Source organism: Lepidothrix coronata, unplaced genomic scaffold, assembly GCF_001604755.1.
Source record: "Lepidothrix coronata isolate B3197 unplaced genomic scaffold, Lepidothrix_coronata-1.0 Scaffold112, whole genome shotgun sequence".
Taxonomy (NCBI): domain Eukaryota; kingdom Metazoa; phylum Chordata; class Aves; order Passeriformes; family Pipridae; genus Lepidothrix; species Lepidothrix coronata.
In genome coordinates this window covers 2926550-2950770 of record NW_016690292.1, presented here as the reverse complement: position 1 = coordinate 2950770, position 24221 = coordinate 2926550, and the positions used below count along the sequence as shown (strand labels likewise).

Sequence of the window (24221 nt, the reverse complement as noted above, 5' to 3'; positions counted from 1 at the left end):
TTCCTTCTCTCGTTTGCTTGTTCTGGCAGGTGAAGTCGGAGAATGAGCTTGATGTTCTCAGCATCCTGCCTAACGGGTGGCAGCCGGACGAGCCCGTCCAGCCCAGGCCCTATCTCCTGGTGCCCTCCACACGGGTCACCTTCCTGGCCCGCCAGTACCGATTTGTGATCGAGCTTGATCTCAGCCCTTCCACGGGGATTGTGGTAAGTGCAGAAACTGCCTCTCCGGGGTGTTCTGCATTAAAAGGCTGGACCCGTTTCTATTTGCTGAGAAGACATTGCTCTCAGTGTCAGTCTTAACTTTTGCAGAAGTTTTGCTTTTCCCAGGAGGGAACTGGGAAAGCTGTGCTCCTGGCCGAGCAGCTTAATGGCAGGTCCTGTTTCTCCACTGGATGCTCAACGTGTGATTTTTGTTTATGGGAGCTGTTGTTTTAATCCAGCTGCCATTGCAGAAGGATGTTTGCTGCTGGCTCTGCGGGGTGGGACAACCAGCAATGAGATTGAAGGTCCTAGAAGACGAAAAAGCTGTTCTCTTTCTCTGTTTCTGCAGGATGACTCAACGGGGGAGATAATTTTTGATGAAGTGTTTCATGCCCTTTCCCGATGCTTGGTGGGATTGTTAAGACCCTTTCGTATCCCTGGTTCAGACATTATCTACCAGCCAGAGATCTTTGTCACCATCCAGGCATATTCCTCCATCATTGGCCTGCAGTCCCACCAGGTGAGGTTCAGCCTGTCCCTGGGCTTGGCTCAGCTCTCTGTGCCAGGGTCCTGTGAGGGCAGAGGAAAGCAGGGGTGTGTGGCAGCTGGGCTCTGTGATCTGTGATGCTGCAGCCTCGTCTCACTAGAATGTGGCCTGGTGTGGTGCAGAAGTGTGTGTGAGCAACTTCTCCTTTCTGGGCAGAAGGCAGAGGTTTTTCTGGAGAATGCTGCCCACAGGCGTGACCTTAGAATTGGGCCTCAGGGGATATTTGCCTCATGTTGAAAGTGTGCTCGTTGATGTTTTGTTGTTGTTTTTAGTTTCTGTTGATTAATTCTTTTTCCTGTTATAATTATCTTGAAGCATCCAAGCAGAGCCCATGTGCCCAAAACCTTGTCTGCCTGCTCCAGCTGTGTAGCAGTGGTTAAATCAAAAATAATTGCCCCTTCCTACAAACCTTCTTCTCTTTTCATTGCTATGAATATGCTGCTGCTTGCTGGAAGGAGCAGCCAGCCCCAGTATTGAGATTATCAGTGAGATTTTACTTGTGTCAGGGCAGGTCTGTTTAACAAATTCAAGTCTGGTTTATGGTGCCAGTGTGATTTTTGAAGTTCATCTTTGATCTCTTTCACCTTACTGTATTTTCACATTACTTACACATTTCTGATGGTGTGTTTCATTCTTTTGCTAATACCAGAGAAAGTGGGTGGTAACAGGAGGAGCCCCTTAGTCTGTGCATGTTCCCTCCCTCTCCCTGCCCTGCCCAAGCCTTCTGCCAGGGTCTATGTAGGGCCTGAGGAGCGTGGCCTTCACTTTGGTCCATTCTTAGGTGCTACCAGATTAAGCGTAGCAGGACCTTCTCCATTTGCCAGTGGTATTTTGTGTGTCGTCTTGTCCAGCAATCTTGCAGACACCATCCTGCTGTGCCTCAGTATCTCCCCTATTAACACTATATTGGGCTACATCTGTAAACACAGGTGTCATGCATATCAGCTTGGGGAGTTTCTGTGGTGGCAGGTTCACTCTGTCACATCACTCAGCCTCTTCTGTAATGTCCAGTCTAATTTTTTCTTTTCTTTACTTCCTTTTGGAAGATAATTGGATCAGTCTATAGGTGAGTTAGATTAGAACAAACAGGCCTTCCTTAGAAACATCAGACCAGAGTTAATGGCTTCTAGCAAGGATCCCACATCACTTTCTCCTGACAGCTGCTTATCTTGGAAGAATGCAAATGAAGTAAAAATTTCTTGCCCAAGAAGATTTCCCAAAGTGCAATGTGAGCACCTGCTGCAGAGTGAACTGCAGATGCCACGAGACACCACTGCTCAGGGGCAGTCGGCTCTGAGCAGGAGCAGAGAGAAGTGGCCTGTGTTGTACCTGTTCTTTGTCAGGGATGTGTCTGAACTTCACCACAGGGAGCTGTGTTCCTGTGTACCTTTTTGTGGAGTGGTGCTATAAAACCTTAAAGTGATGACTGACGTGTGTGTCCTTGGGCCAGGTACTGTTCCAGGGCTGTCAGCTGGATGAGACGAAGCGTGAGGCCTTTCTGCACCAAGTTTACACACAGCTGTGTGCCTTTGAGAACAAAGTGGCAGAGATGCTCCAGCAACAGTATGAACCCAAACCTCAGGTAAGGAGGGCAGAGGTAGTTGGGGTCTCCTGGCTCCCTTGAGATCTGCACTCTGAGGCCCCTCTGAGGTGAGGTGGCAAGAGGAACAGCAGGGTAGGTCTGCAGAAGGGACAGCTGAGGAGTTGGTAAGATAATGTTGTGGGATGCACTAACGAGACCTTAACTCTGAGGAAAGCAGAACCAGTGTTTAGAAGGACTGATGAGAATCATTACTTTCCCTAAGATTTTTGTGCAGTAAAACAGCTTGACTTGTCTGACATCATGGGACAAATGGTAGGATGTGCTTTCTCTCTGAAGAAGATTGTGGGAGAGGTGATTATGCCCGTATTATTAATCTATAAATAGCTGTGAATATGCCCTTAACCCTTGTTACATTTCATGAATGAAAATACTTTGTTGTTATGATGAAAACTAACCATAAAACTGGTGCAGTTTCTAAAACTGGTGCAGTTTCTAAAACTGGTGCAGTTTCTAATACTCCTTGAAATCTGTGGCAAATGCTGGTTAGTAGCCATGGATATGTGTATCGGGAAATTAATGGAAGCATCATAGAAAGTTTGGGTTGGAAGGGACCTTTAAAGGTCATGTCCCTCGACCTGCTGGCCATGCTGCTTTTGATCTTCTTGCAGTCAAAGTCATTATTGGCCTGTCTGAGATGATTTAATTCTTATTTAGCATTAGTTATTAGAGTTTGAGCTAAAAGGAAAAAAAAGTCTCAAAATCAGATGAGCAAGAGGCTACTGGTGATGTGTTGCAGTTCCATATCTGGAGTGCTCTGAATCTCATATTCCGGCTGAAATTTGTGTGTTTGATTTCTAAGACTGTCAGTCCTGGAACAGAAGGAAGATTGGAGGAAGTAAATACCTGGTCTAGTGAGTCCAGATGGTGTTTTTGCAGTGCTTTGTATGCATTCCTGCTTGAATGCAGTATTTCTCTCATGGTGAACTACCTTATAACTTCTTCCATGCAAATGGGGGAAAGAGACGCTCTTGCAGGCCAGAGGGACTGGTGAGTCCTGCCACAGGCTGTGGGGTGGAGGTGGGAGGCCCCAGGGGAAGGGCAGGGACTGAAACTTTTTTAACTTTTGAAGTTGTATTAGCTGTATCATTGTTAAGGAGTGTCTGAATTTAAGGCATCTGGCAAATTAAAGCGATGGATAGATTTTTTTTTTTTTTTTTTTTTTTTTGCTCACAGCCACAGATTGCTCCCATTTGTGCAAAACAAAAGTTTCCTTAGTCCCAGTTTTCTTTTCCCAGCTCCAGTCATCTGCAGCTTTGCAGGGGAGGGTCCTGCCCATTCTCTGTCTTAGCAGTAAAAATGAAGCAATATTTTATTACAGGTTTGAAGTGCCAGAGCCTTCTGGGGATGAGGGGACTATGAACACAGGTTTCTCGCTGGTGTAATTATACAAATTCCAGGCTTTGCCTGGGGGATATTTTTCATAGAAGGTGGAGAAGTCTACCTGCATTTGTTTGTATCAGCAGTGCATAATGAGTGCTGTTTGAGCAGAGGTAAATGCATAGGCACTAGACTTTGTCCTTGTTCCCTCTGCTGCAGTGAGACACATCTGTCTCTGCTTCTCCAGCCTTTCTGGGCTGAAAAGAGTAGATTAAGTAAGTGCTGAATAGCTGCAGTTTCTACTAAGTGACAAGGGGAATAAATTGGTATTCACCATCTCTTTTATTGGGAACTACTTTGCTCTAAGTGACCCCAAAGTGTCTCATATTTCCTCTTCTGTGAGAAATCAGCTTAGAATAAAGCTCTGAGCATGCTGTCCCGTTCCTCTCCCCTCAAGCAGCCTTGTCCAGCTGTTCTGATGGGCCCAAGTGACCAGGATTTTGAGAGCACCTGGAAGTTAAAGCTACTAGTGGAGTCTGTTGAGGTGCTCCAGGGTTGTGGTGCCATGGGACTGCCAGACTGAAGGGTGTTTGGAAGAGCGAGAACTAGAGCTAGGCTGAAATCAGCCCCGTGGGGCCTTGTGGGGTTTTTTTAACTTTTCCAGGTGGATTTGTCACCCCTGAGCCAAGAGAGCCCTAGTGAGGGGCAGGAGTCATCCGGGAGGAAGCCCAGCGTGTCTGTTGTCACTGCTGATGTTGGCCTGGTCAGCATGGTCCGGCAAGGGATCCTGGCACTGCAGCTGCTGCCCTCCAACTCCAGTGCAGGTTGGCTGCATCCTCGGGGTTAAGGTTTGCCCAGTTGTTTGCAAAGGGTTGTGTTCCTCCTGCCTTAGGCTGAGGTTAATTTTATAAGGGCTGGTACCTGGACCCTTCTGTTGGGGATGAAATTTCAACATTAGCTTTTACTCTCCACGCTGTGGGCAAACTGTGGCAGTGGGAATGGGGAGGACAACACTGTGCCACGTGCTGTGTGTCAGCATTGGGGAGTTTGTGAAGAAGTACAGCTGTGACTGTTGCTCAGGACAACCCGGGATGTGCAGAGCTAAGTGCTGTGCTGTACCTAGCCAGGTGTTTGCCAGCTCCATAATGCCTTGGAAACTCTAAACCATACTCGGGATTTTCCTTCTACTTTTGCCCTGCCTAAAACTTTCTCTCTGGTGGATATAATGGGAGATTGATAGCTGCTTGAGATGGAAGATGCTCTAAGATGCTGCCTTATTTACAGGTATAATAATAATTACGGATGGTGTGACCAGTGTCCCTGATGTGGCTGTGTGCGAGACTTTGCTCAACCAGCTGCGCAGTGGCACAGTGGCCTGTTCCTTTGTGCAGGTATGTCTGGTACCTGGCAGTGTGGGGCAGAGGGGGAGGCAGATAGATTCTTGTTGGTGGCATTCACTTCCAGAGGGGAAGAGGAGCCTTCTCTGCCTGTTTGAGTCCCTTACCAGCCCTCTGCCTTGTCCTCAGCACTGCTGCACTCTCTCAGGTGTCTTCTTTTTCCATCCTGCAGGTGGGCGGTGTCTACTCGTATGATTGCAGCTTTGGCCACGTTCCCAATGTGGAACTGATGAAATTCATCGCCATGGCCACTTTTGGTGCTTACCTCTCCACGTGCCCTGAGCTGGATCCCCTGAGCCTGGATCTGAATGTGTATCACAAGGCATTCCTGCTATACTCCTTCCTGCGTACTGGGGAGTCTCTGAATCCTGAGTATTACTGTGGTGAGGAATGTGCATGTCCTCCTTCCAGCAGCTGGATGTCTTACAGCACATCTTTGGGGTGACTCCCCCAGGCTTGGTTATGCTGATACTCTCCCTTGTCCCCTCTGGGCAGTGCCTTCTGAAGGCTCTGGGCACAGTTGGTCACACAGCCTCATCTATGACTCCCCTCCTGGTTCCAGAGATTGGGAGGACCACTGTTCCCCTTTCTGTGGTCTTGGCTCAGCAATCTGCAGTTAGGCTCACTGTGTTGGAACTTGGAGAGGGGTCAGAAGCTCTTGCCCGCCCTTCCTTGAACACTGGTTAGCTCTCAGGTGGGGACATTCTGGAGAGCTTCTCCTAGCTGGTCTTGCAGACATCAGTTGGGATTGGAAAACCAGGCCCCTGAGAACCATCCCAAATGCCTCTCTTGGTTTTTCTTATTTTGTGACTGTTACTGACTGGGAGTGTGCCAGGACAGATTAGTTTAGTTACCAGTAAAACATGGAAACACCCTTTCGTGCCCTGGCGCTGTGCTGGTGCCATCTGCGCCTTCTGTAACTTGGCAGCAGAAGCCACACGCAGTGGCAAGTTTGAAGAGAGCTGGCCTGGGACTTGGAAATGTTGAATTTTAAAAAGATCAGCTGTTAAGGGTTTAAGCTTAAGGCTTCCACATCCAGGTCTTTTAGAAAGCACCTGGGAATTCAGGTTTTCCAGGGAAATTGGTAAAGCCCAAAAGCTTGTTGTGCAACTGTTGCAGCAGCTGTGCAGTTTCTGCCTGTCTAGGTGAGACATAACTCCAGTGTGTGCCTTGTCCAAAAGCTGTCCCAGAGGAACCAGGGCCTGGCACCCCACCTTGCCCCTCTCCCAGGCCTCTTGGCCACACTCGTGAACCTGTTTGCTACGTTGCAGAATCAGGAGTGGGTGTGAGTGGTGCCTGAAGGATGTGTTGTTCTTCAGGCCAGCAGGGCAAGTGTTCCTGGCAGCTTCTATAAAACACTTCAGGAGGCACGTTGCCATGGGACGAGGCCGAGGGGAGCTGCTCCCTCACAAACCCCATCTCTGCCATTTGCAGTGTCCCAGCACAGGCTGTTCAACGAGCACCTGGTGTCTGCAAGCAGCAACCCCGCGCTGGCGATGCGGAGGAAGAAGCACACGGAGAAGGAGGTGCACGCCGACCTCGTGAGCGTGGTGTCGGTCCGGCTGCGCGAGGGCTACAGCATCCGGGAGGTCAACATCACAAAAGGTGACTCTGCTGCCTTGGGAGCTGGAGGCTTGGATAGGACTGTCTTCTCAGCTGCTTTAGAGGGGAGTACAGGGTCTGCCATTTCAGCAGAGTGGCTGATATTGTGGAGGAAGGAGCTGTTTTCCCCAGACTCTGTTTTCACAGTGCAGGGCTGCCCGGTATTGCTGTGCAGTTATGCACCTGCCAGGCTCATCCTCTGTGGCTGTAAGTGCCAGGGGAGGGACAGACAGCGATGCTCTGCGTCTTGGAAATGATTCCCCACAATTGCAGAGAAACTAATGACAGAACTTGGGTTTGCAGGGTTTTCTGGGAGTTCATCTGTATTTCTCCTTTTTTTCATCCCTTTCTAGTCCTTTGCTAGATGCACTCCAAAATGCTGACGTGAAGTTGAGCACTTTGGTGCAACAGACTTAATGTCTCCAAACTACAGCCTTCCAAAGGAAGAAATTCCAAAGGCTATTGTTAGGTGAAAATGTCAGACCAGTCAGGACCATGACCAACTCAAGAAGACCATAAAACCTTCCAGTGATCCTGTTCTCTTATCTGACTCACTAGAGATTATGGCACCTGGAGTGTGAGAACTAGCAGCTGACTAGGAACCTTGAGGGGTTTTTGAGTATCCTAAGCAGTGCCAGGAAATCCTACCTAACTTTCCATCTCCAGCTGTGACTAGTGGTAGTACTTTAACTGAAGGGGAGATGGAAAAATCCAAATGCAAGCTTATTAGTACAGACAATGTTTTATATGAGGGAGTCAATGTCTGTGATATTACTCCAAAGTCATTCCAAGCTTCCCATATGATGTTTTCTATGAATTTACTGTGGTCTGCCTTAAAACCATGTAAATACCTTATGCCACTGCTCTGCTTGGAGGATTGTCCCAGGGCTTCATTGCTCTTTCTCTACCTTCCTTTCTAAACTTCCTGAGACCAAATTACACCTGTGTGAGTTTATTGTCTTTAATTAAGTTTATCCTCCTGCTCTGGCTTACACAAACATATTTAAGAAGATGTCTTTCTCCACGTAACCTCCCTTTTGGCAGGTTAAGCAAGCCCATGTTTCACCTTTCTTTCGTAAGGGCAGGCTTTCTGTTTGTTTATTCAGGTTAATAGCACTCATTTTTTTTTCCCTTCAGTTGTTCTCTTTTCAGTTTGGTCTCATACTTCTCAAAACAGTTGATAAGAGTGTTGTAAATGTGGTTTTATCGGTGCCTTGTTCAGCAATGCTAATAATTCCCTGCTTCTGAAGTAAAATACCCAATGTGATGGACTGGGAATCACATGAGCTTTCTCCATGATTGCATTGTGGTGTTATCACAGAAATCCCTGAATCTCTTGTGCACCTTTTCTTCCAGCTGATGAGTCCTTGGGATTCTTTTATTGCCTTTTGTTTGTTTAATTGTCCCTAAATGTGCCATCCTTCACATGATAGTACTCTGAAGTTCATCTCGCTCAGTTCCCCTCACTCTTCCTCTGTGATGACTAGGAATTGCAGTTCTTTTGCCTTGATGCATCTTACAAATCGAGTGGATCTAAATCACCTCTTTTTTTTTGGGGGGGGGAGGTTGCTAACAATCAGATTAGGTGGGATAATTTCTAAAGTTGGTCTTCCAGGAATCTCCCTAATTTCTTGTTTCTGGAGTTTTCAGTTAAAAGTAAATATCTGCTAAATTCTCTCAATGAGACAGTTGTTCTAGTATTGTCTGCAGATTTCACTAGCATAGGTATGGCATGAGATACTTCCCTTAAATCCAGGCAGATTAGATCCATTGCCTTCTCCTTGTCCAGGAATGTCTATGAAACAGTGTGACAAGTCAATTCCTGTCCACACTCAATGTCTTTTATCCTTCTGTGCACCAGTTCACTTACAGCTGGAACATCACTGGATAAAGAGCCTTTCTCTTTAATCTGGCAGCAATGGTGAAGTGCTCTTCTTGGTGACTGTATAGTCCTACATGGAAATGCTGGAAGAGCATTCACCAGGTGTGAACCATTTGAAAGCAGTCAGACAAGTTCATGGATCCTTTTGCACAAAGGTGTAGCTACAACCTCTGGCTCAGGATATAGTAAAGCAGCAAATTCCTGTATTCTATAGGTATCAGAAATATCAGCAAATGTTCACCATGCCTCCTGCACTTTCTTCTGGGTATCTTCCTGCTGTCTTTTACCCCCTGGAATGCTAAATGGATTGGCCTTCTGTTTTTACAAGAGCAGAAGAGCAGCTGCACTGGATCAGTTACTTTCTGTGGTGAATTGCTACGGGCAGGTGCACAGGGAGGAGTAAGAATAGGATAAACATACATGATAATCTCTATTCTCCCTTCCTGTTTTCCTTCCCTTTGAGTACTCTCTAGCTCTTTGTAGCTCAGGAGCTCCTTGAGCCAGAAATACTTTCTGTGTATTTTTTAGGAGGAATTTAAAAATGAAATGTCAGAGATATCAAAAATACAGTGCCTTTTTCTATGCGGCCTTCAGAATAGTAGCAGATAATGTTACTTGTGCTTTGGAAAGGCTAAATGCTCTGGGGAGTTGCTGGCTGTGATCAGAAAAATTGTTGAACAGTAGAATTTACCAATGATCAAGCGCTGCCTTTGCTAAGGAAAAGCACGTTGCTAATCAGGGCTTTCTGGGTAATTCTACAGAGAAGTGTATAACAAAGAACAGTTAATTAACCCGGATTGCCAAAACTTGCAAACTAAAGGTTAAGGAGCCAGCTGGCTGTGAAGCAAGAGGAAAGAGTGCAGTTGTCGACTTTGACACTGTTGCTTTTCTCCTTCACTTTACCAAAGGCAAAATAGAATAAATAGCTAGCTTTGTGCTCAGAGTTGCCTGGAGAGGTTGTTTGTGATATTTATAAGTGCTCTGGTTACCCTCACTGTTTAATTTTTAGGTATTTAGGAGGCAACTATGGTTAGTTAGGAATGCAGAAATGCTTGCGAAAGGGGGAGGATTGGAAGGTATGGAAGGGAGAGAAGCTGCGGGGATATGGTGTGTAATGGAGCCCAGATCTCTTCCTTTTTCTTTCTGGGACAGTGTCAGGGAATTTCCCTCTTAAACATAAACAAGAAAAAAATTCTCACTGACTGTTTTGTATTGCTGTGTGTTGAGCAGAGCCTGGAGGACAGTTTTCAAAACATCGTCTTCCTCTGTGAATCAGTCCAGACCCAAAAGTGGCTGGGCACTAGCTGGTCCGGAAGAGTGGCTGTTCTCAGTGTCAGGAATAGGGAAAACAAAGTGAGCTTTCTGAAAAAACAGAGCTGGACTTTATGAAGGAAATTAAAGTAACAAAAAGTTTTATTAACAATAAAGTCAAGAACCAATAGATTGCTTTGCAGTAAAAAAAGGCTAAATATTCATCTGGGTATTACTTCAAACTAAGTAAATATTTTGCCTGTGTTTTTAGTTTTGCTTGTGTGGTATTGTAGGAGAGAAGCCAGGATGACTAATGGAAACAGAGGTGAAAGTTGGAAATATTTTCATTAATGATCTAAGCAAAAAATGTAGGAATTTGCTTATCATGTTTGCTGTTGATGAAGCGGAAAGGATTTATTATGAGAACCAAAATATTGTGCAGAAAGCTGTGGATGAGCCCTAAAGCAATAAAAGTGAGGTGACAGTATGAAATGGAAAGAGATGAATTTATAAATTCTTGTTTAGCCTGTCTGATGAACTAAACACTCTTCACAGGAAACAAGAGATAGTACAACCCCAGAAAATGCATTTATAGTAATGCAAAGCACCCATTGTGGAAAATATTGGTGACCTTAAATAAAAACCTAGTAATTTCTCAGATGAAGTACAGGTAAAATATAGTATTTACCTCTGATCATCTTTGTTCAGGAAAGATGAATTCTTGAGGTGCAGGAAGGTCTGGGACTGTAAAGGGGAATGGATGTTCTATCATACCCAGCTGACACTGGGTAAGGATTTCTTAGTGCACGCTCCCTGTCAGTGTTATGGAAATGAAGCTTCTCAAAATAAAGATAATTTAATCAAAAGAACAACTGAGCATGAATTTGGCATGTACTCTGGATGGTTTCTTCTACACATTGACAGAGAAAGAGGACTCTGAGGGAGCCTCCCAGCAGGGACCATGGGAACAAAAAACTGGCTTTAAGGAGGAGTGCAATCAGCCTGTGAAGGGGATGGCATGATGTGCCTTCGACAGCAGCAAATGCAACTCTGCAGGAAACAGAGCATCCAGGCTGATGATCTGTTCGGATGGTTTCCAGCACATCCAATCACTTATCACACAAATGCTGCAAGTCTGGCAAACTACAGAGCAGGCTGGACATCAGAATGGATGATTGAGCAGTCGAAATCGCAGCGTGGTCATGTGTTTCCCTGGGATGTTTCAGTACAAATACACCTGCACAGTCAGCAGGAGTGTGACAGTTCTCTGCTCTTTTGGCTCAGCAAGGCTTGGTGTGTCAGGTGTTTGTGTTAATCTTGATAGAGATGCAATGGCTCGCTTAAAGGAAAAGGTAAAAATGTACAGTTTGAAGAACAGGTGAATATTCGTTCTCAGCATCTTAACTTTGGGAGGAGAAGGTAAACATGGTGAGAAGCTGTGATGCTTGAAGTTCTAGATTGCATGAAATATGGTCTATGCAGGATGAACAGAGGTTATTTCAAGAATTGAGCCTCACCTTCCAGGTTGTTCATGATTTGTGCCCATTATGTCCAGATATCCATGTGTCTGCAGTGGGATAGATTAACTTTGCAGAGTGCAGATGAGAAAATTGATAGCTTAACGAATTGTTCGTAAGTGCAAAGCAACAGTTTTCTTGGAAACAAAGATAAAGCTGTGAAGAAGAGCCCATTGCAAATATCAGCACCTCCTCTGAGTTTGTTTCCTTCTCTAGTGTAGATATAGTACATGTACATTTAAAGAACTGAGAGCTCTTCACCAAATACTACTGTGCAAGCAAAGCCTCTCTTCATTGCAGAGGAGAGAGAGTGACTTAGTGAAAGCAAACAGTTGTTAGATTACTTTGTTCCCCTCATAGTGATCAAATGATCCCATGGTACTCAGGAATCCCTGGTCAGAGGTAAAAGCTCAGATGTGTATTCAACAAGCAGCTGAACTTACTCTTCTGCTCCCATGCAGGTGGGTCTCAGCTGGAGGTCAAGCTAGTGCTGCTTTGGAAGCATAACATGAGGATTGAGTACTTGGCTGTAACTCCCTGGCCCCTGGACCCTTCGAAGCGCAGCACATGGGTGGAGGTGACGATGGAGGGGAGCTATGACATTTTGCATGACATCAGCTGCACCATGAGGAAGCCCATCACCAGCCTGTACCGCACTACAGTCATCCGGCGCTTCTGGAACACCTTGCAGAGGTGAGCTGCACTGTCCCCAGCAGTTTCCAGTGTAATTAATTCCTTCCTTGGCATGCTAAGACATGGTTTATGCAGGTGGCCATCCCAACCCAAGGTCCAAAAGGAATGTGCTCTGAGGAAGAGGCATGACTGGCAACAAGCCAGAAAAGACTGGGACTGGTCTGTGACCTGGTTTGTGAGAATGGTTTGTGGTGATGGTATTGCTGCTCCCGAATCTGGATCTTGTGTTGCAAACCTTACCTCTGACTGCCATCCCATGGAGGTCATGTGTTCTTACAGCACACCCTTGCAGCTGTGCTTTGTGGTCACACTGGGAGCAAACATGTCTAAGGCTGAAGGGCCATTGGGTTATAACCATTTCCTGGCCAGGGTGACCATTACTCCCTACTGTTTGGCAGATTCCTTTTCTAGCACTTCATTTCCAACTCTGATCATCCTCCTTATATATTAGGCTATTACGCTGGAACCCCTTTAACATGTTCATAGCATTGAATCCCAGCATTGCCCAAGAAAGCTCCATTGGTGTGGATGGGCTCTCAGTCACAGGGGATGCTGTGTGTGCAGGCCTTGGGCTGGCTGGGGCAGCAAGGGGGAGAGCATGGGCTTTTGGGGCTAACTGCCTCTTCTTTTTCAGCATCAACCAGACAGATCAGATGTTGGTTCATCTGCAGTCTTTTGACACAGTCCCAGAACACTTCACCATTCCTGAGAGCACCAAGAATGGCGTGCCCCTCTTCTACATCCCCCCAGGCTCCACCACTCCGGTATGTTCCCTCTCTCTCCTGTTTAATGTGGGATAGGTTGTACCACATGCCTATTCTGTCTTGCATTTAGGAAATCTCAAAACATGACAGCTTCATTTCTTGCTCATCTTGTCTTCATCTTGTCCTGCTCAGTAAGTGAGTTCAGGTGTAGTGCGGAGAACATCCTGTGCCATACATTTTCCCCTCTGAGATATCACCCTATGTCTTCATTGCTGCAGCTACACCTCTAAGCCCAACAGCAAGTCTCCCAAGTGTGCTGTGAAGCCTTCTCCTGTAGTGATGTGGTGTGTGAGACTGATAGGGAGGCTGACACACTTACTTTTGCTGTGCTTTTTCAGTGGATTCCTCATAGGTGTGGAGTTGCTGCTGGCAGTCTTGTGTGCTGGTGTAGCTCAGTACTGTCAGATGAAGATACAGGATGTGCTGAATAGTTGTTTAATAGGCTCATTGCTCTGAGCACTCACGTGGAAGGTGCAAGAGAGATACTTGTCATCTGCACAGCAGAAACTAAACAAAATATGAGCTAATGGTTTCCACTGCAAAATTCAAACCCATTGAAGCTCACTGAGCAGAAATGCCAGCATATTATCTGTTCCCTGCTAGCAGTGTCCTTGGCATTGATAGAAGAGGACTAGCAGAAAAACTAGGGGAGCTTTAATTTAGGAGAACTATCCCTTTAATGTTATTATTTAAGCCCTTCTTTAGTTTTGCCGAATACACTTTCCCTCTGTAGGGTAATGTATCCCACAGTATATCTGGAGCCTCCCTTCTTATGGCTAACCACCACTATTTCTGTGTCGGCAGAGTTGCTGTAGTTGGTGGAATCAGTGTTACCATACAAATATATTAGAGTTGCCCAATGCCACCCATTCTGGCACCCTATTTGCATAAGTACTCTCAGTTGAGTAATCTCAGTGTTTAATTGCTTTACTGACACAAGCCATATATCCCCCTCTCGATCAGAAAGCACACCATTACATATGCCATCTTTTTCACAGTTGATTTACTTGATGCTAAGTAGTCAAATTCCTAATTAACTTGACATTTCACGAGCTTAATTTATTTTTGCTTACATTGAACTGCCTGTTTCAATGTGAACATGCTTATTCTGCTCAGAGGAAGTCACCCAGAGCAAGGGATGTGGCCTTCTAGGCGTACACAGCTCAGCTGCTAGAGAAATTCCTGCTCCCTCTGGGTGGAACCAGACACTTCCCTGCTGAATATTGTCCTGTCACTTTCTCAGGTGCTGTCCCTGCAGCACAGTGGGTCTGACTCAAGCCATTCCCAGTTTGCCTCCTACTGGAAGCCTATCCTTTCCATGGATGCCAACTTCTGGCAGAGGTGGCTGCACATGCATCGTATTGTCGTCCTTCTGGAGCATGACACGTATGTAATGGGCAGGGCTGAGCTCATGTGCACTGTGTGGGCCAGCCTGGGAAAGCAGGTGTCCAGTTCAGCCCATTTGTGCAGTTGTAGCGGCTCTGTGGGTACCTGTGGCCGAGGGAAGGGCCTCACTATTGGGTGGATGGTGAAGGCTTGTTTATCTGGGAGGTATGGTAGGGTTGGGAAGTCATCTTGTTTGAGAGTGGGGGCTGTTCTCAGGAGGATAAATTGTTTCTCAAGTACCTCTTGGGTTTGGATTTCCTGATTGCAGGCTGGGGTGTGGGACCATCCATTTGGGAGTTTTTGTTTGCTGCTGGAAAACATCTTTCCCAAAAGCATTGCTTTCCTGAGAGGGGTCCTAGTTGCAGAATTATATGAATAATAGTCATATATTGAATGGAGGGAGATAGAAAGGATACAACAAGGGATGTGCTCTCTGCAAGGTGGAGATCCCTGTGGCTCAGGGAGTATGCACAATTAGGGGAGGTGCCTGTGCACTGTCTGCTGTGAAGGAATAAGGCTGTTACACCGGTCGGGGGATGAGTTGCAGTGGATGTAGCAAAGCCTCTGTGGGTTCTGAGGGAAGAAGAGAAACTGTAGTCCTGAAATGACCTTCTGCCCCACCCTGCAGGCCTGTGCCCAAGCACCTGCACACGCCAGGCAACAACGGCCGCTACAGCACCATCCAGTGCCGCATCTCCCACTCGGCACTCACGTCCCTGCTGCGGGACTGGAGCAGCTTCGTGCTGGTGGAGGGCTATTCCTACGTCAAACTGATACATGGGTGAGTGGCTCTGAGGTGGTGCTGCGTGGCCAGAGCGAAGATCTGGTTAGACCAGTGTGTGGTGATGGGCCTGAAGCAGATGTCTAGAGGAGAGGATAAGAGTTAGACAAGTGGGTGTGAAATCCTGCGATTTCTGGACTGGTGCAGTTGTGTTCCAGGCACAGCCCAGAGAGAAAGAGAAGCCAGCTGGGGGGTTTCTGCCTGTCAGAACTGATACTGCGAAGTTGTGTGGGCTGTTGAGCTCTGTGGACCAAGCCTGTACTTGGTCTGGCACAACAGAGCAGCAAGATCCATGCTATTTCAGCCCTGTCTTAATCCCTCCTCCCTAGCTCTGAGGATCTTACACCTTCCTCGTTTTATGTGGTACGGATCATCTCCAAAGCTCCCTGCATGGTCCTCCGACTGGGGTTCCCCATTGGCACACCTGCACAGGCCAGGAACAAGGTGAGAGCTGGCTGTCTGCTTTGTGGGGTAGGAGCAGAGCACAAGGACTTCTGCATGTGGGAATTGTGGGTAGATCACAGGCGTCATTGTGGGCAGGTACCCTGTAATAAGTAACTACTATGTTAAGGCTTAGATGAGTGTGAACGTTCTGTAACAGAAAGGGTCAGTTTGGGCAAACTTTCTGTGTTAAGTCTGTGGAAGATCTAAACCCAAAGACTCAAAGATCAATAGAATAGCTGGTCACGTGAATGTTTTTCCCATTGCTTATTTCAACCGCAGGGCTCAAAGTGACTCAAAGTTTATCTGGCCCATCCTTGTGACAAAAGCACAATCAATACCATCTCTCAGGAACTTGTCTGACTCATCAGTAAAGACCTCTGTGATGAATGTACTACATGTTCCTTGGGCTATCTGTTCCAGTAATGGTGAATTGCTTATGTATACTTAATCTATCAGGTAGGGAGGAGTTAAGACTTAAAATTCAAACAATGCCCCACATGAGCAGTACAGGGAAAGAAAAAAAAATACCCAGGGAATGTTTTCAGGAGGTAAAAGTCTGCTTTTAATAACCTTTTTGTATCAAAAGAAATGGTCTGCCCTAGTCAGATGGAGAAGGTGGGGTTATTGTGTGGGCTGTTTCTCCAGGTCTGATGGCTGAGACGAGTCTAAGTATTCTGAAGTATGAGAAAGATGGCCTGCTATTAAACTATGTGAAGTTTTTATTATAAACAAGAGGTTTATCATTAAACCTATATCTTTTATCTTCATGAAAGAGATCTTTGGTTTGTCTAACTTAGCTTTAGTGTTAGAGATTAGTCTGAGGAGAAGCTGACAAACATGGGAAGGACCATCTCTTTCTGAGATAATGAACCGCTAAATGTTGTGGTGTTCTGGAGGATCTGCCCTTTCATGTCTTTAGGGGATCCAGGTTTTGGGCACTGGTTGCTGGGCCAACATGTGGGCTGCTAATGCCAAGTGACAGGTTTTATGAAGGAGTTCCTTCTGGCAGGTGTAAGTTAATATCTATTTCATGAAGAAAGTGTGAGATGGACACCATACCCTGCAACTGTGGGCAAGCTCCAGATCATTGTGGTAGGAGCTGTATGTAAACCATAAATGGTATCATACATAATCCTTTTTGTTGTTTTTTTTTTTTTTGCCTGCTGTAAGGCTGATCATCTACCCAGTGTGGAGGATGGCAGTAGAATTTAGCCTGCATTGTTTAAGGGAAAGCAGTTTTTGTGCTGAGCTATTCAAGTTTCCAATGTAGAAGGGAAGGGAAGCACCTGGTACAGTCTGACTTTCAGAAAACTTTTGGTGAGACTTCATATAGGGTACAACTGTAGAAGGAATGAGGTGTCATAAAACAGAAAGTGTCTCGAGGGACAAAAGAAGTAAGTTGTAAAAGTGCTCTGTTCTCATCACAGCGGAAGCTGTTTATGGTTTTTCCAGTCAAAGGTTAGGGAACTCATTTGTAGAAAGGTAGCAGATAATGAGCTGGGAAAACGTGCAGGTGGTGCAAAACTATTTCAACCTTGTGCTTGGGTGACACCTGAGCAGCACAATGGTGGCTGGAAGCCAGTATTGATAACTGCAGAATAGTGCACCTTGGGTTTGAGAGCTTAAACACCATCAGTGATCCTGTGATATCAATATGAAACCAGGAAGGGGACCCAAGTGGCAGCATAGTATGGAAAAGAACTCTGTTCAGCGTTTAGATTTGGGGATGCCCCTTTCCTTGCAAAAGACACAGTAATGATGGGGAAAGTTACTGAAATAATTAGTGTTGAGGAAGGAGGTGAGGAGCTGCTGTTCTTCGTTTGCCTACAATGGTAATAGTAATTGAAACGAATTGAACAAATATTGTGAAAAGAAGCCTAACCATGGAAATTTCAAAGAAAACACTGGGCTATTGTGAGAATCAGGTGCTGGTGTGGGTAGAACCATATTCAGAGCTGCTAAAAGCTAAAAAGAGTAATCAGGAAGTCATTGTGAAAATATACGGGAAAAAAATTAACCTAAAAAATAACCTAAGCTCCTGAAACCTTTTACCATAGAGGTTTGACACATGAATGTGATCATGGGGGAATGCATAAGACAGAGCCAGACTGTTTCCCACAGCTGATATGGGCTAGTTTACATTTACTGTAGGCTGTTGAGGAAGAGAGAAGAATGAGAGTGGGTGCTCGGACTGCTTCTGCGGAGGAGCTGGCATGCAATTAATTTGTTTTTCATCTGAGTTTTTGAAAGGCAATTTCTTCAGCCTTGAAATCATCTTTGGGTTTTTTTTGACCTTTCTTTTGCTTTTAAAAATACTTGTAGTTGTTAAAATATGGACCGAAAAAGCCTTGTGTCATCTTGATCTTGCTAGTGCCTCAGAACTAAAATGACCTTTAACTCCTGCTGTCCTGTATATTCAAGGATTGTTCTATTCTTTTTAGTCAGGCTCTTGTTCTGGATGCTTATTTTGAGTAGCTTATGTCTCCAGACAAAGTTGGTCACGTTTACCTTTTGCTTTTGCCATGACAGATAGTGGAGGAGTTACGGGACCGAATCTTGCAGCTGCGCTTTCCCCACAGGGTCCAGAGCAAGGAGGCAACTCCAAAAGCAAAGAGGAAAATGTTTGGCAGTAGTTCTCCCTCCAAGTCTCCACCTGTGGCTGGGGCCCAGTCAGCCCTCTCGGACAGACCCTGCCTTGTTGTGCTGCACAAACCATTGGAGAAGCTGCTTATCAGGTAGTGATGGGGATCCAGGCCATCAGCACAGTCTCCTTGCACTGGGAAGTGGGAAAGGGGAGGGTCTGTGGATGGTGCTGCCAGTTTTAGGGTGAGAGTGCTGTGAAGCTGGTGCTTGTTGTGGTGGGTTTGTGTTGTGTGGCTGTGACTTGCAGCAGGGGTTATTGTTACTCCTAATTAAATGTGATGTAGAAGTAAATTCAGTTACTGCTGTCTGAGCAGGATCCTGTGCTGGGCCAGCCATGTTCTGCTGCTGGAGGGCTCTGTCCTGGGCCCAGCAAGTAGATCTAAACAGCTCTGGCCCTGAGTAGAAAAAAAAAAAAAAGATTTTTTCCATCTCAGCACACCACACTTCTGCCCTTTCCAGGTATGAGAAGCTGCCTTCTGACTATCGAGCCCCCTTCATTCTCAACCTGGAGCACCCCCCAGTGTCTGGCCCACTCACTATGGTGGCCAATCGTACTGCCTCTTCCACCCTGGCCTCGCTGTCCCGGTACTTCTACCACCAGCGTTGGATCTGGAGTGTCCAGTCAGGGCTGGCACCGGCTGTGCCCATCACTGCTGTGGCCCAGCTGCTTTCCACACTCACAGAGTAAGTTGCACAGCTGAACAGGAGTCCTTTCTCCAGCTAGTCCAGGGGATGCAGGTAAAGCAAGTTGGATCTGAAGCCTTATTATAGAGAACCCCTTTGCAGAGTGTTTGGTCCTGAACACGGCTTCTAGAGCTACCTGGGTCAATGCTTTACCCAGCTGCAGTCGAGGAAATCAGAAGTCCTGGAAAACATACCAAAGGGCAGGAGGGGTTACTGTAACTGGAATATACTGATCTTCACACAGGCTGTTCTGTGTGGTGTCTCATCTCCCCATTCCCTGCGTGCAGCTCCCTGTCTTGGGAAAGAGGGTGTTATGGGGTGATGGGTACAGTCAGTCTTGTATTTAAGGCTTGCAGCATGGGTGGAGAAGTCCTCTGACAGAGGTCTGACTGTCTCTCTGTTGCAAGGGTTCGTCTGTCAGAGGGTTTTCACTTTGCATCCAGTGGGGATGGAATTATCAACATGGTGCTGGAGTTGCCCATACAGGTGAGCATGGGTGTTGTGGACACAGTCCTTCATTGCTGGTTATGGGGTGGATACACCTTCTTGTGACAGGATTTGTCACCTGCTTCTGAAACACACCCTTAACATGTATAGGGATAGAGTAAAGCAACTCGTGGGTTGGGCATTTTCATGTCTTCATCTGCAGTTAAAGAGCTGCTCTGCTGGTAGGGGTGTGCTGTGCTAGAGGAATTCTTGGGGCTGGGGCAGGCTCCCTCTCTCCACCAGTGCTGGTGGAGCTGGATGATGGGCCTGTGTTGTGTTAGGGTGTACTGGGTAGGTCGATCTGTTGCTGCTGGCCAAGCTCATGCAGTGTCTCACCTCCAGATTGATGGCTCCAGTGAGAGCAGCAGTGACAGGGAGAAGCACACCTGTGTCGTCCAATACATCCTCTTCCCACCCCACTCCACCTCCACCAAAGACAGGTGAGGCTGTTCTGCTCCGAGGGAGGGTTGGCAGTGGAGTCATGGCTCCAGACTTGACTGTATCTAGTACAGATAACTAGTTGTCATGGACTGACCACCGGTTAACTGGGGCTTTGCCTATAAACCTGCAGTGGGCTGCTGACTCTGTGCTATCTCACAGGACTTGGCTTTTGTCTTTCCTCCAGCTTTTCCACAGATGATGACAATGATACAGAGGTAGAGGCCATTGAGGTGGACACAGAACTGAACCTGGTCACTGAGTGCTGGGTAGAGCCACAGAGTGGCCATGTCCACAGTAGTGCTGAGAACTGGAAGCACCTCGATGGCTTGCCCTACCAGAAAATTCCTAAAGCGGTGAGTCCTTGAAAGGGGAGGGGCATGGGCTCTTTTGTGGAGGGAGAAGGGTTCATTGTGAGTGCACCACAGCACTGCAGTGAATATTGAGGGCCAGAAGAGATGGGAGTGCTCTTCACAGAAGAGCTTGACATTTCTAAAAGAGGAACGAGCCACTGGACATAAAAAGTTTCTGTATTGCAAGGCAGTGGATGCAATGCTGTTTTGGGATAGCTGGAAAAATACAAATTATTTTGTGAAGAGGGGAGCAAGCTGGACCAGAGCAGGGACTGCAGGCAGTCCTGCTAACACTGCTCCTGAGCAAGGTGAAAACAGGCTAAAGGACTGGTGGAGAAGGAGGGAGCAATGAGTGAGAATAGGGCAAGTCAGGGGGCAGGATTATGGGTGTTTTCTCTCCTTGCTTTTAGACTGTTTTCTCCTGCATTTGGGGGTAATAATTCTGCTGCATACAGCTGAGCCTTGACTGCTTATTGCAGCTCTATCCCCGGGACCTTGCGTGCATTGCCACCATGCTGACCTTCGAGTACATCAGCCAGTTGTGCCAGAACAAGGAGTGGGTCTGCCCTCCTTCAGACACCAAAGCTGCTGAAGGTGAGTCCAGCACCCATGTCCTAGCAAGTTCCATGGAGCAAAGATAGCAAGGCCCTGAATGTCTCAGGGCCTGTAGAGGTTTCTGGAAGGTGGAACAGGTATTTTGACAGCTTTTTAGACTGTGATGGCAGTGGGTCACTTTGTTGCACTTATGCTAATCTGCCAGAGAAATGGCTTCATCCTGGAAAGGACAAAGAAGCATTGAAGCTTTCTGCCTAGGCTGGAGAGGTGATGAGGTGATCCTGCTTGAGCAGAGCTTGGTCCAGATGACCTTCCCCGGGAAGCAGGGATATGTTATGCCCACAGGCATGTTACATTCCCACTTCTTGTTGCAGATCCAGACATGGGGCCTGGTTTTCGAGTGCATGAGATCCCATTCCAGTTCAACCTCATGAAGCTGTTGCCCAGGTGCCAGCAGGTTGAAATGTTCTTCCTAATGCTGACAAAAGGTAGGTGTTTCTTCACCTGCTGCCTCCTCTTCTCATCCCTCTGTGGCTATGGGCATCCTGCTCCACATCCTTGTCTCCCTGGGCGGTAGCTGGGAGCACTGCTGTGGCTCTTTCAGTAGCTCAGTGCTGTTCTTCCTGACTCTGCAGCCCCAGGGCTGCCCAGCTGTATTGCTGTATTTCTTGGGATGATAATTTGGAGGAGTTGCTTTTGAAAACATTAAACCTAGACAGTTGCTCTGTGGTGGTAGTTTCTTGTCTGTACCCCCAGCATCTCCAGAATATTTATAGTAGCAGGGTGAGTCAGTACAGGGTAACTAATGATGCTGAAACTCCAGGGCCTCCTCAACACCCTCCAAGTCAGCCTTGCAGAAGTGCTGGGGGAAACTCCTGTTTGGAGGTGTTGCTTTGCAAAGGGCTGTCTCCTGGGGTCCTGGGCAGGTGGTGCCTGTGAAGATGCTGTCTCTGAAGCTACCGTGGTTCTGTTTTGGAGCAGAGAATGAGGAGGTGACCAAGGACTCTTCGTTTGTGCCAAATGAAATGCTACTAAACCTCTTCCATGGCTGCCTGCAGCATGACCTCAGTGACCGGGAGATCCCCATGGCTGATGCTGATCATGTGGCTTTCATGGAGCAGGTTCTGCAACGGGATCGTGATGGCCATCAACCCCCCTTCACGCTCCCAGTGATCAGAGGTAAGGACCAGGAGTGTGACAGCAGTGACACCAGGAGCTGTGAGGTGTTTCAGGAGCCTTGCTTTCAAATCTCATCCTCAGCTGGTGTTTCTCAGGTTGGTTTCTCTGTGCTCCATTTCAGAAGAAAACCTGAAAGCTTCTGGCACCCTGGAGCAGCAGGATGCTTCTGCATCCTATCATCTTGTTGGCAGCAATGGCACCAGGGATATGACTGGCTCCACAAGTACTCTGCAGGTACTGCTGTGCTTCTCCTGAGGCCCTTCAGAATGCAAGGCAGCAGCTGTTAAAGAGTAGGAGAGTTAGAAGGGCTGAGAAAGATTGAAAGGTGGCTGGTTTCCCCCACATTTGGCAGCAGTTTAAGCTGGAGCCTGTGGCTGAAGTCAAGCAGGAATCTGGAAGGTGTGTGGATAGTTGCACTCACCATTGGCTTAGCCTGTTACAGCTGTGCCTGTTACTGATGCTGTGCCACACATTGCTCAGAAACCGTGGGCAATCACTGCCTGGAGGTCAGAACCAGCCCCAGCAAGGCTGGCTAAGATATCTTAATTGTGCTGTTCTTCCTGGAGCCAGGCTGCTCCTGGAATGTGCAGGGCTGACCTTTCAGCACTGTGCCAGCCAGCACTCATGGAAGAACTTGCTCCGTGTAGTTGCTGTGTGCTGAGTTTATCCAACTTTTGCTCTTTCCTCAGAGCCTTGGCAACACAGAGCTGCCTGAGGATGACGTGACACTGAGTGACACGACGGGGCCCTTTCCCCCTCAGTGGCGATGTTATGCCAAGCTGGTCAACCCACAGCATGTGTTCCTGACTTTCCTGCCAGCCACCTTCTCAGGTGAGGCAGCAGTGCCAAGCACCTCCTCAGGAAAACCGCAGAAACAGAATTAACTCTTGTAGGATGGAGAGAAAACTGAACAGCGGAGTTCAAACTCAGTCTTTTTGCACCATTTGGCCAGGAATAGAATAGTGCAAAGTGCTGAATGTCCTGCTCTTCTCTCCTTGGACATGGTGCTGCACTCATAAGGTTTTTGAGTGGTGTTGAGTTGTTCACTGGCTGCAGCCATTGGACTGGTTTTCCAAGGGGGTTGTTAATGAATGGAGTAAGGGGACTGCTAATGGCATGGTGAGGGAGAGTCCCTGCTTCTGGGTGTTGGCACTGGTCTGGCTTCCCCTGAGCCACTGGTGAAGGCTGCTAGGCTCTAGTGGAAGTAGTCTGTGAAGCTGCTTCTACACACAGCGAGGTAGCAGGGACATCTACTGTCTTGGGAATGTAGGTTGAGGGGTTAAGCTGTTCTCACTGGACAGAGGGTGATTTTATTTTGTTTTCTTCCAGATGTACAGAAGCTGATGGCTTGTGGGTTGGACAAACCTCCAAAAGATGAGAGTCGATCTGGAGAGGATCCCCTGGGACCTGTCTGTGCAGAGCGAGTCAGGGCTGAAGAAGGGGATGCTGCAGTGCCATTGCCTACCCTCAGCATAACACCAGCCCATGGTACCAACAGCACCTTGCTAAACTATTAGTAACCTTGCTATTCTTGAGCATACTGTTGAGCAGAAAGAGGTAGGAGGAATCTGTCAGCTCTTGCCTGTCCTGTCAGCTCCTGCCTGGCAGTCAGCAGAGTCAGGACAAGGAGCACAGTGATGTTCATGGGGGGATGAAGGAGTGTAATGTGAGTTGAGTGCCTGTGGCCCAAGGTTGGTTCCCAGTGGGCAAGGAGGTTGCAGGTAGATAGAAACTACTAGGAAAGGCAGTACTGGGCTGCACTGGAAAGTCAGTGACTCTCATGTCATGGTCCAGAACGGCACTGTCAGCAGCACGTTGTCTTAAGGAGAAGGGCACAGGTCTGAGTTTTGTATGGGATTTTATTGCACAGCCCCTGGTGCAAGTCAGCCAGGCCTGCAATGGGGATAGAGGGTTGTGCTGCTGCAGGAAGTCGTGGTGGTGATGGTGAACAGTCATGACTGTGAAGAAAGGGATCAGGGTGGCCAAAGCACTGGGTTGAGTGGCTGGGTGCTGGGTGAAGGAGAAGGGCCCCTGAGTTTTGAGTGGTGAGAAGCTTGAAAAACCAATACCTTCCTGTAGGTGCTTCTGTGAGGGCTGTGACGCCTCAGACCAGGAGCAAGGAGCCCATCAAACGCCCTTATCCGAGGACTGTTTCTTTTGCAGAAGGGAGCCGTGAGCCTGGAGAGCAGAGTGGCCCTTCACGGAGAGATATGCATATCTCCTTCTGTCGCCAGAGCTCCCAGTCTGAGCTGGGCGAGTGCCGCCGATTTCGCTGCCCCATTTACATCTACAGCTGCTCTTTGGAGCTCTTACGAGAGCAGCTTGTCAGCCCCCGGGCACACCGTCCTCCTCGGGACATCTTTTTCAGGTAATACCAACTATACTTGATTCCTGGACAAGAAACAGAGGAGTTTTCCTTGACAAGAGGCTGACTCTTGGCTTGGCCTCTCTGCCTTGTAGCAGCCACTACCTGTGCGTGCCCTCAGGCCCTGCTTTGCT

The 24221-nt window shown here is 47.3% G+C and overlaps 1 protein-coding gene across 7 annotated transcripts in view; it reads left to right on the top strand.

Moving 5' to 3' along the window:
• The window catches only part of SZT2 (seizure threshold 2 homolog (mouse)), a 54215-nt gene that overhangs the window by 510 nt on the left and 29484 nt on the right, over positions 1-24221 (top strand). For all 7 annotated transcript variants that reach the window (XM_017824643.1, XM_017824639.1, XM_017824638.1 and 4 more), the window contains exons 3-26: positions 30-203; positions 550-720; positions 2198-2329; positions 4332-4491; positions 4952-5058; positions 5237-5447; positions 6499-6669; positions 11778-12009; positions 12644-12773; positions 14017-14159; positions 14788-14940; positions 15270-15384; positions 17914-18119; positions 18487-18711; positions 19119-19197; positions 19540-19637; positions 19823-19991; positions 20468-20582; positions 20918-21031; positions 21525-21722; positions 21844-21956; positions 22412-22553; positions 23052-23210; positions 23886-24090. In XM_017824643.1, the coding sequence (XP_017680132.1) occupies positions 30-203; positions 550-720; positions 2198-2329; positions 4332-4491; positions 4952-5058; positions 5237-5447; positions 6499-6669; positions 11778-12009; positions 12644-12773; positions 14017-14159; positions 14788-14940; positions 15270-15384; positions 17914-18119; positions 18487-18711; positions 19119-19197; positions 19540-19637; positions 19823-19991; positions 20468-20582; positions 20918-21031; positions 21525-21722; positions 21844-21956; positions 22412-22553; positions 23052-23210; positions 23886-24090 (3722 nt within the window). The remainder of the gene's footprint in view (positions 1-29; positions 204-549; positions 721-2197; positions 2330-4331; positions 4492-4951; positions 5059-5236; positions 5448-6498; positions 6670-11777; positions 12010-12643; positions 12774-14016; positions 14160-14787; positions 14941-15269; positions 15385-17913; positions 18120-18486; positions 18712-19118; positions 19198-19539; positions 19638-19822; positions 19992-20467; positions 20583-20917; positions 21032-21524; positions 21723-21843; positions 21957-22411; positions 22554-23051; positions 23211-23885; positions 24091-24221) is intronic.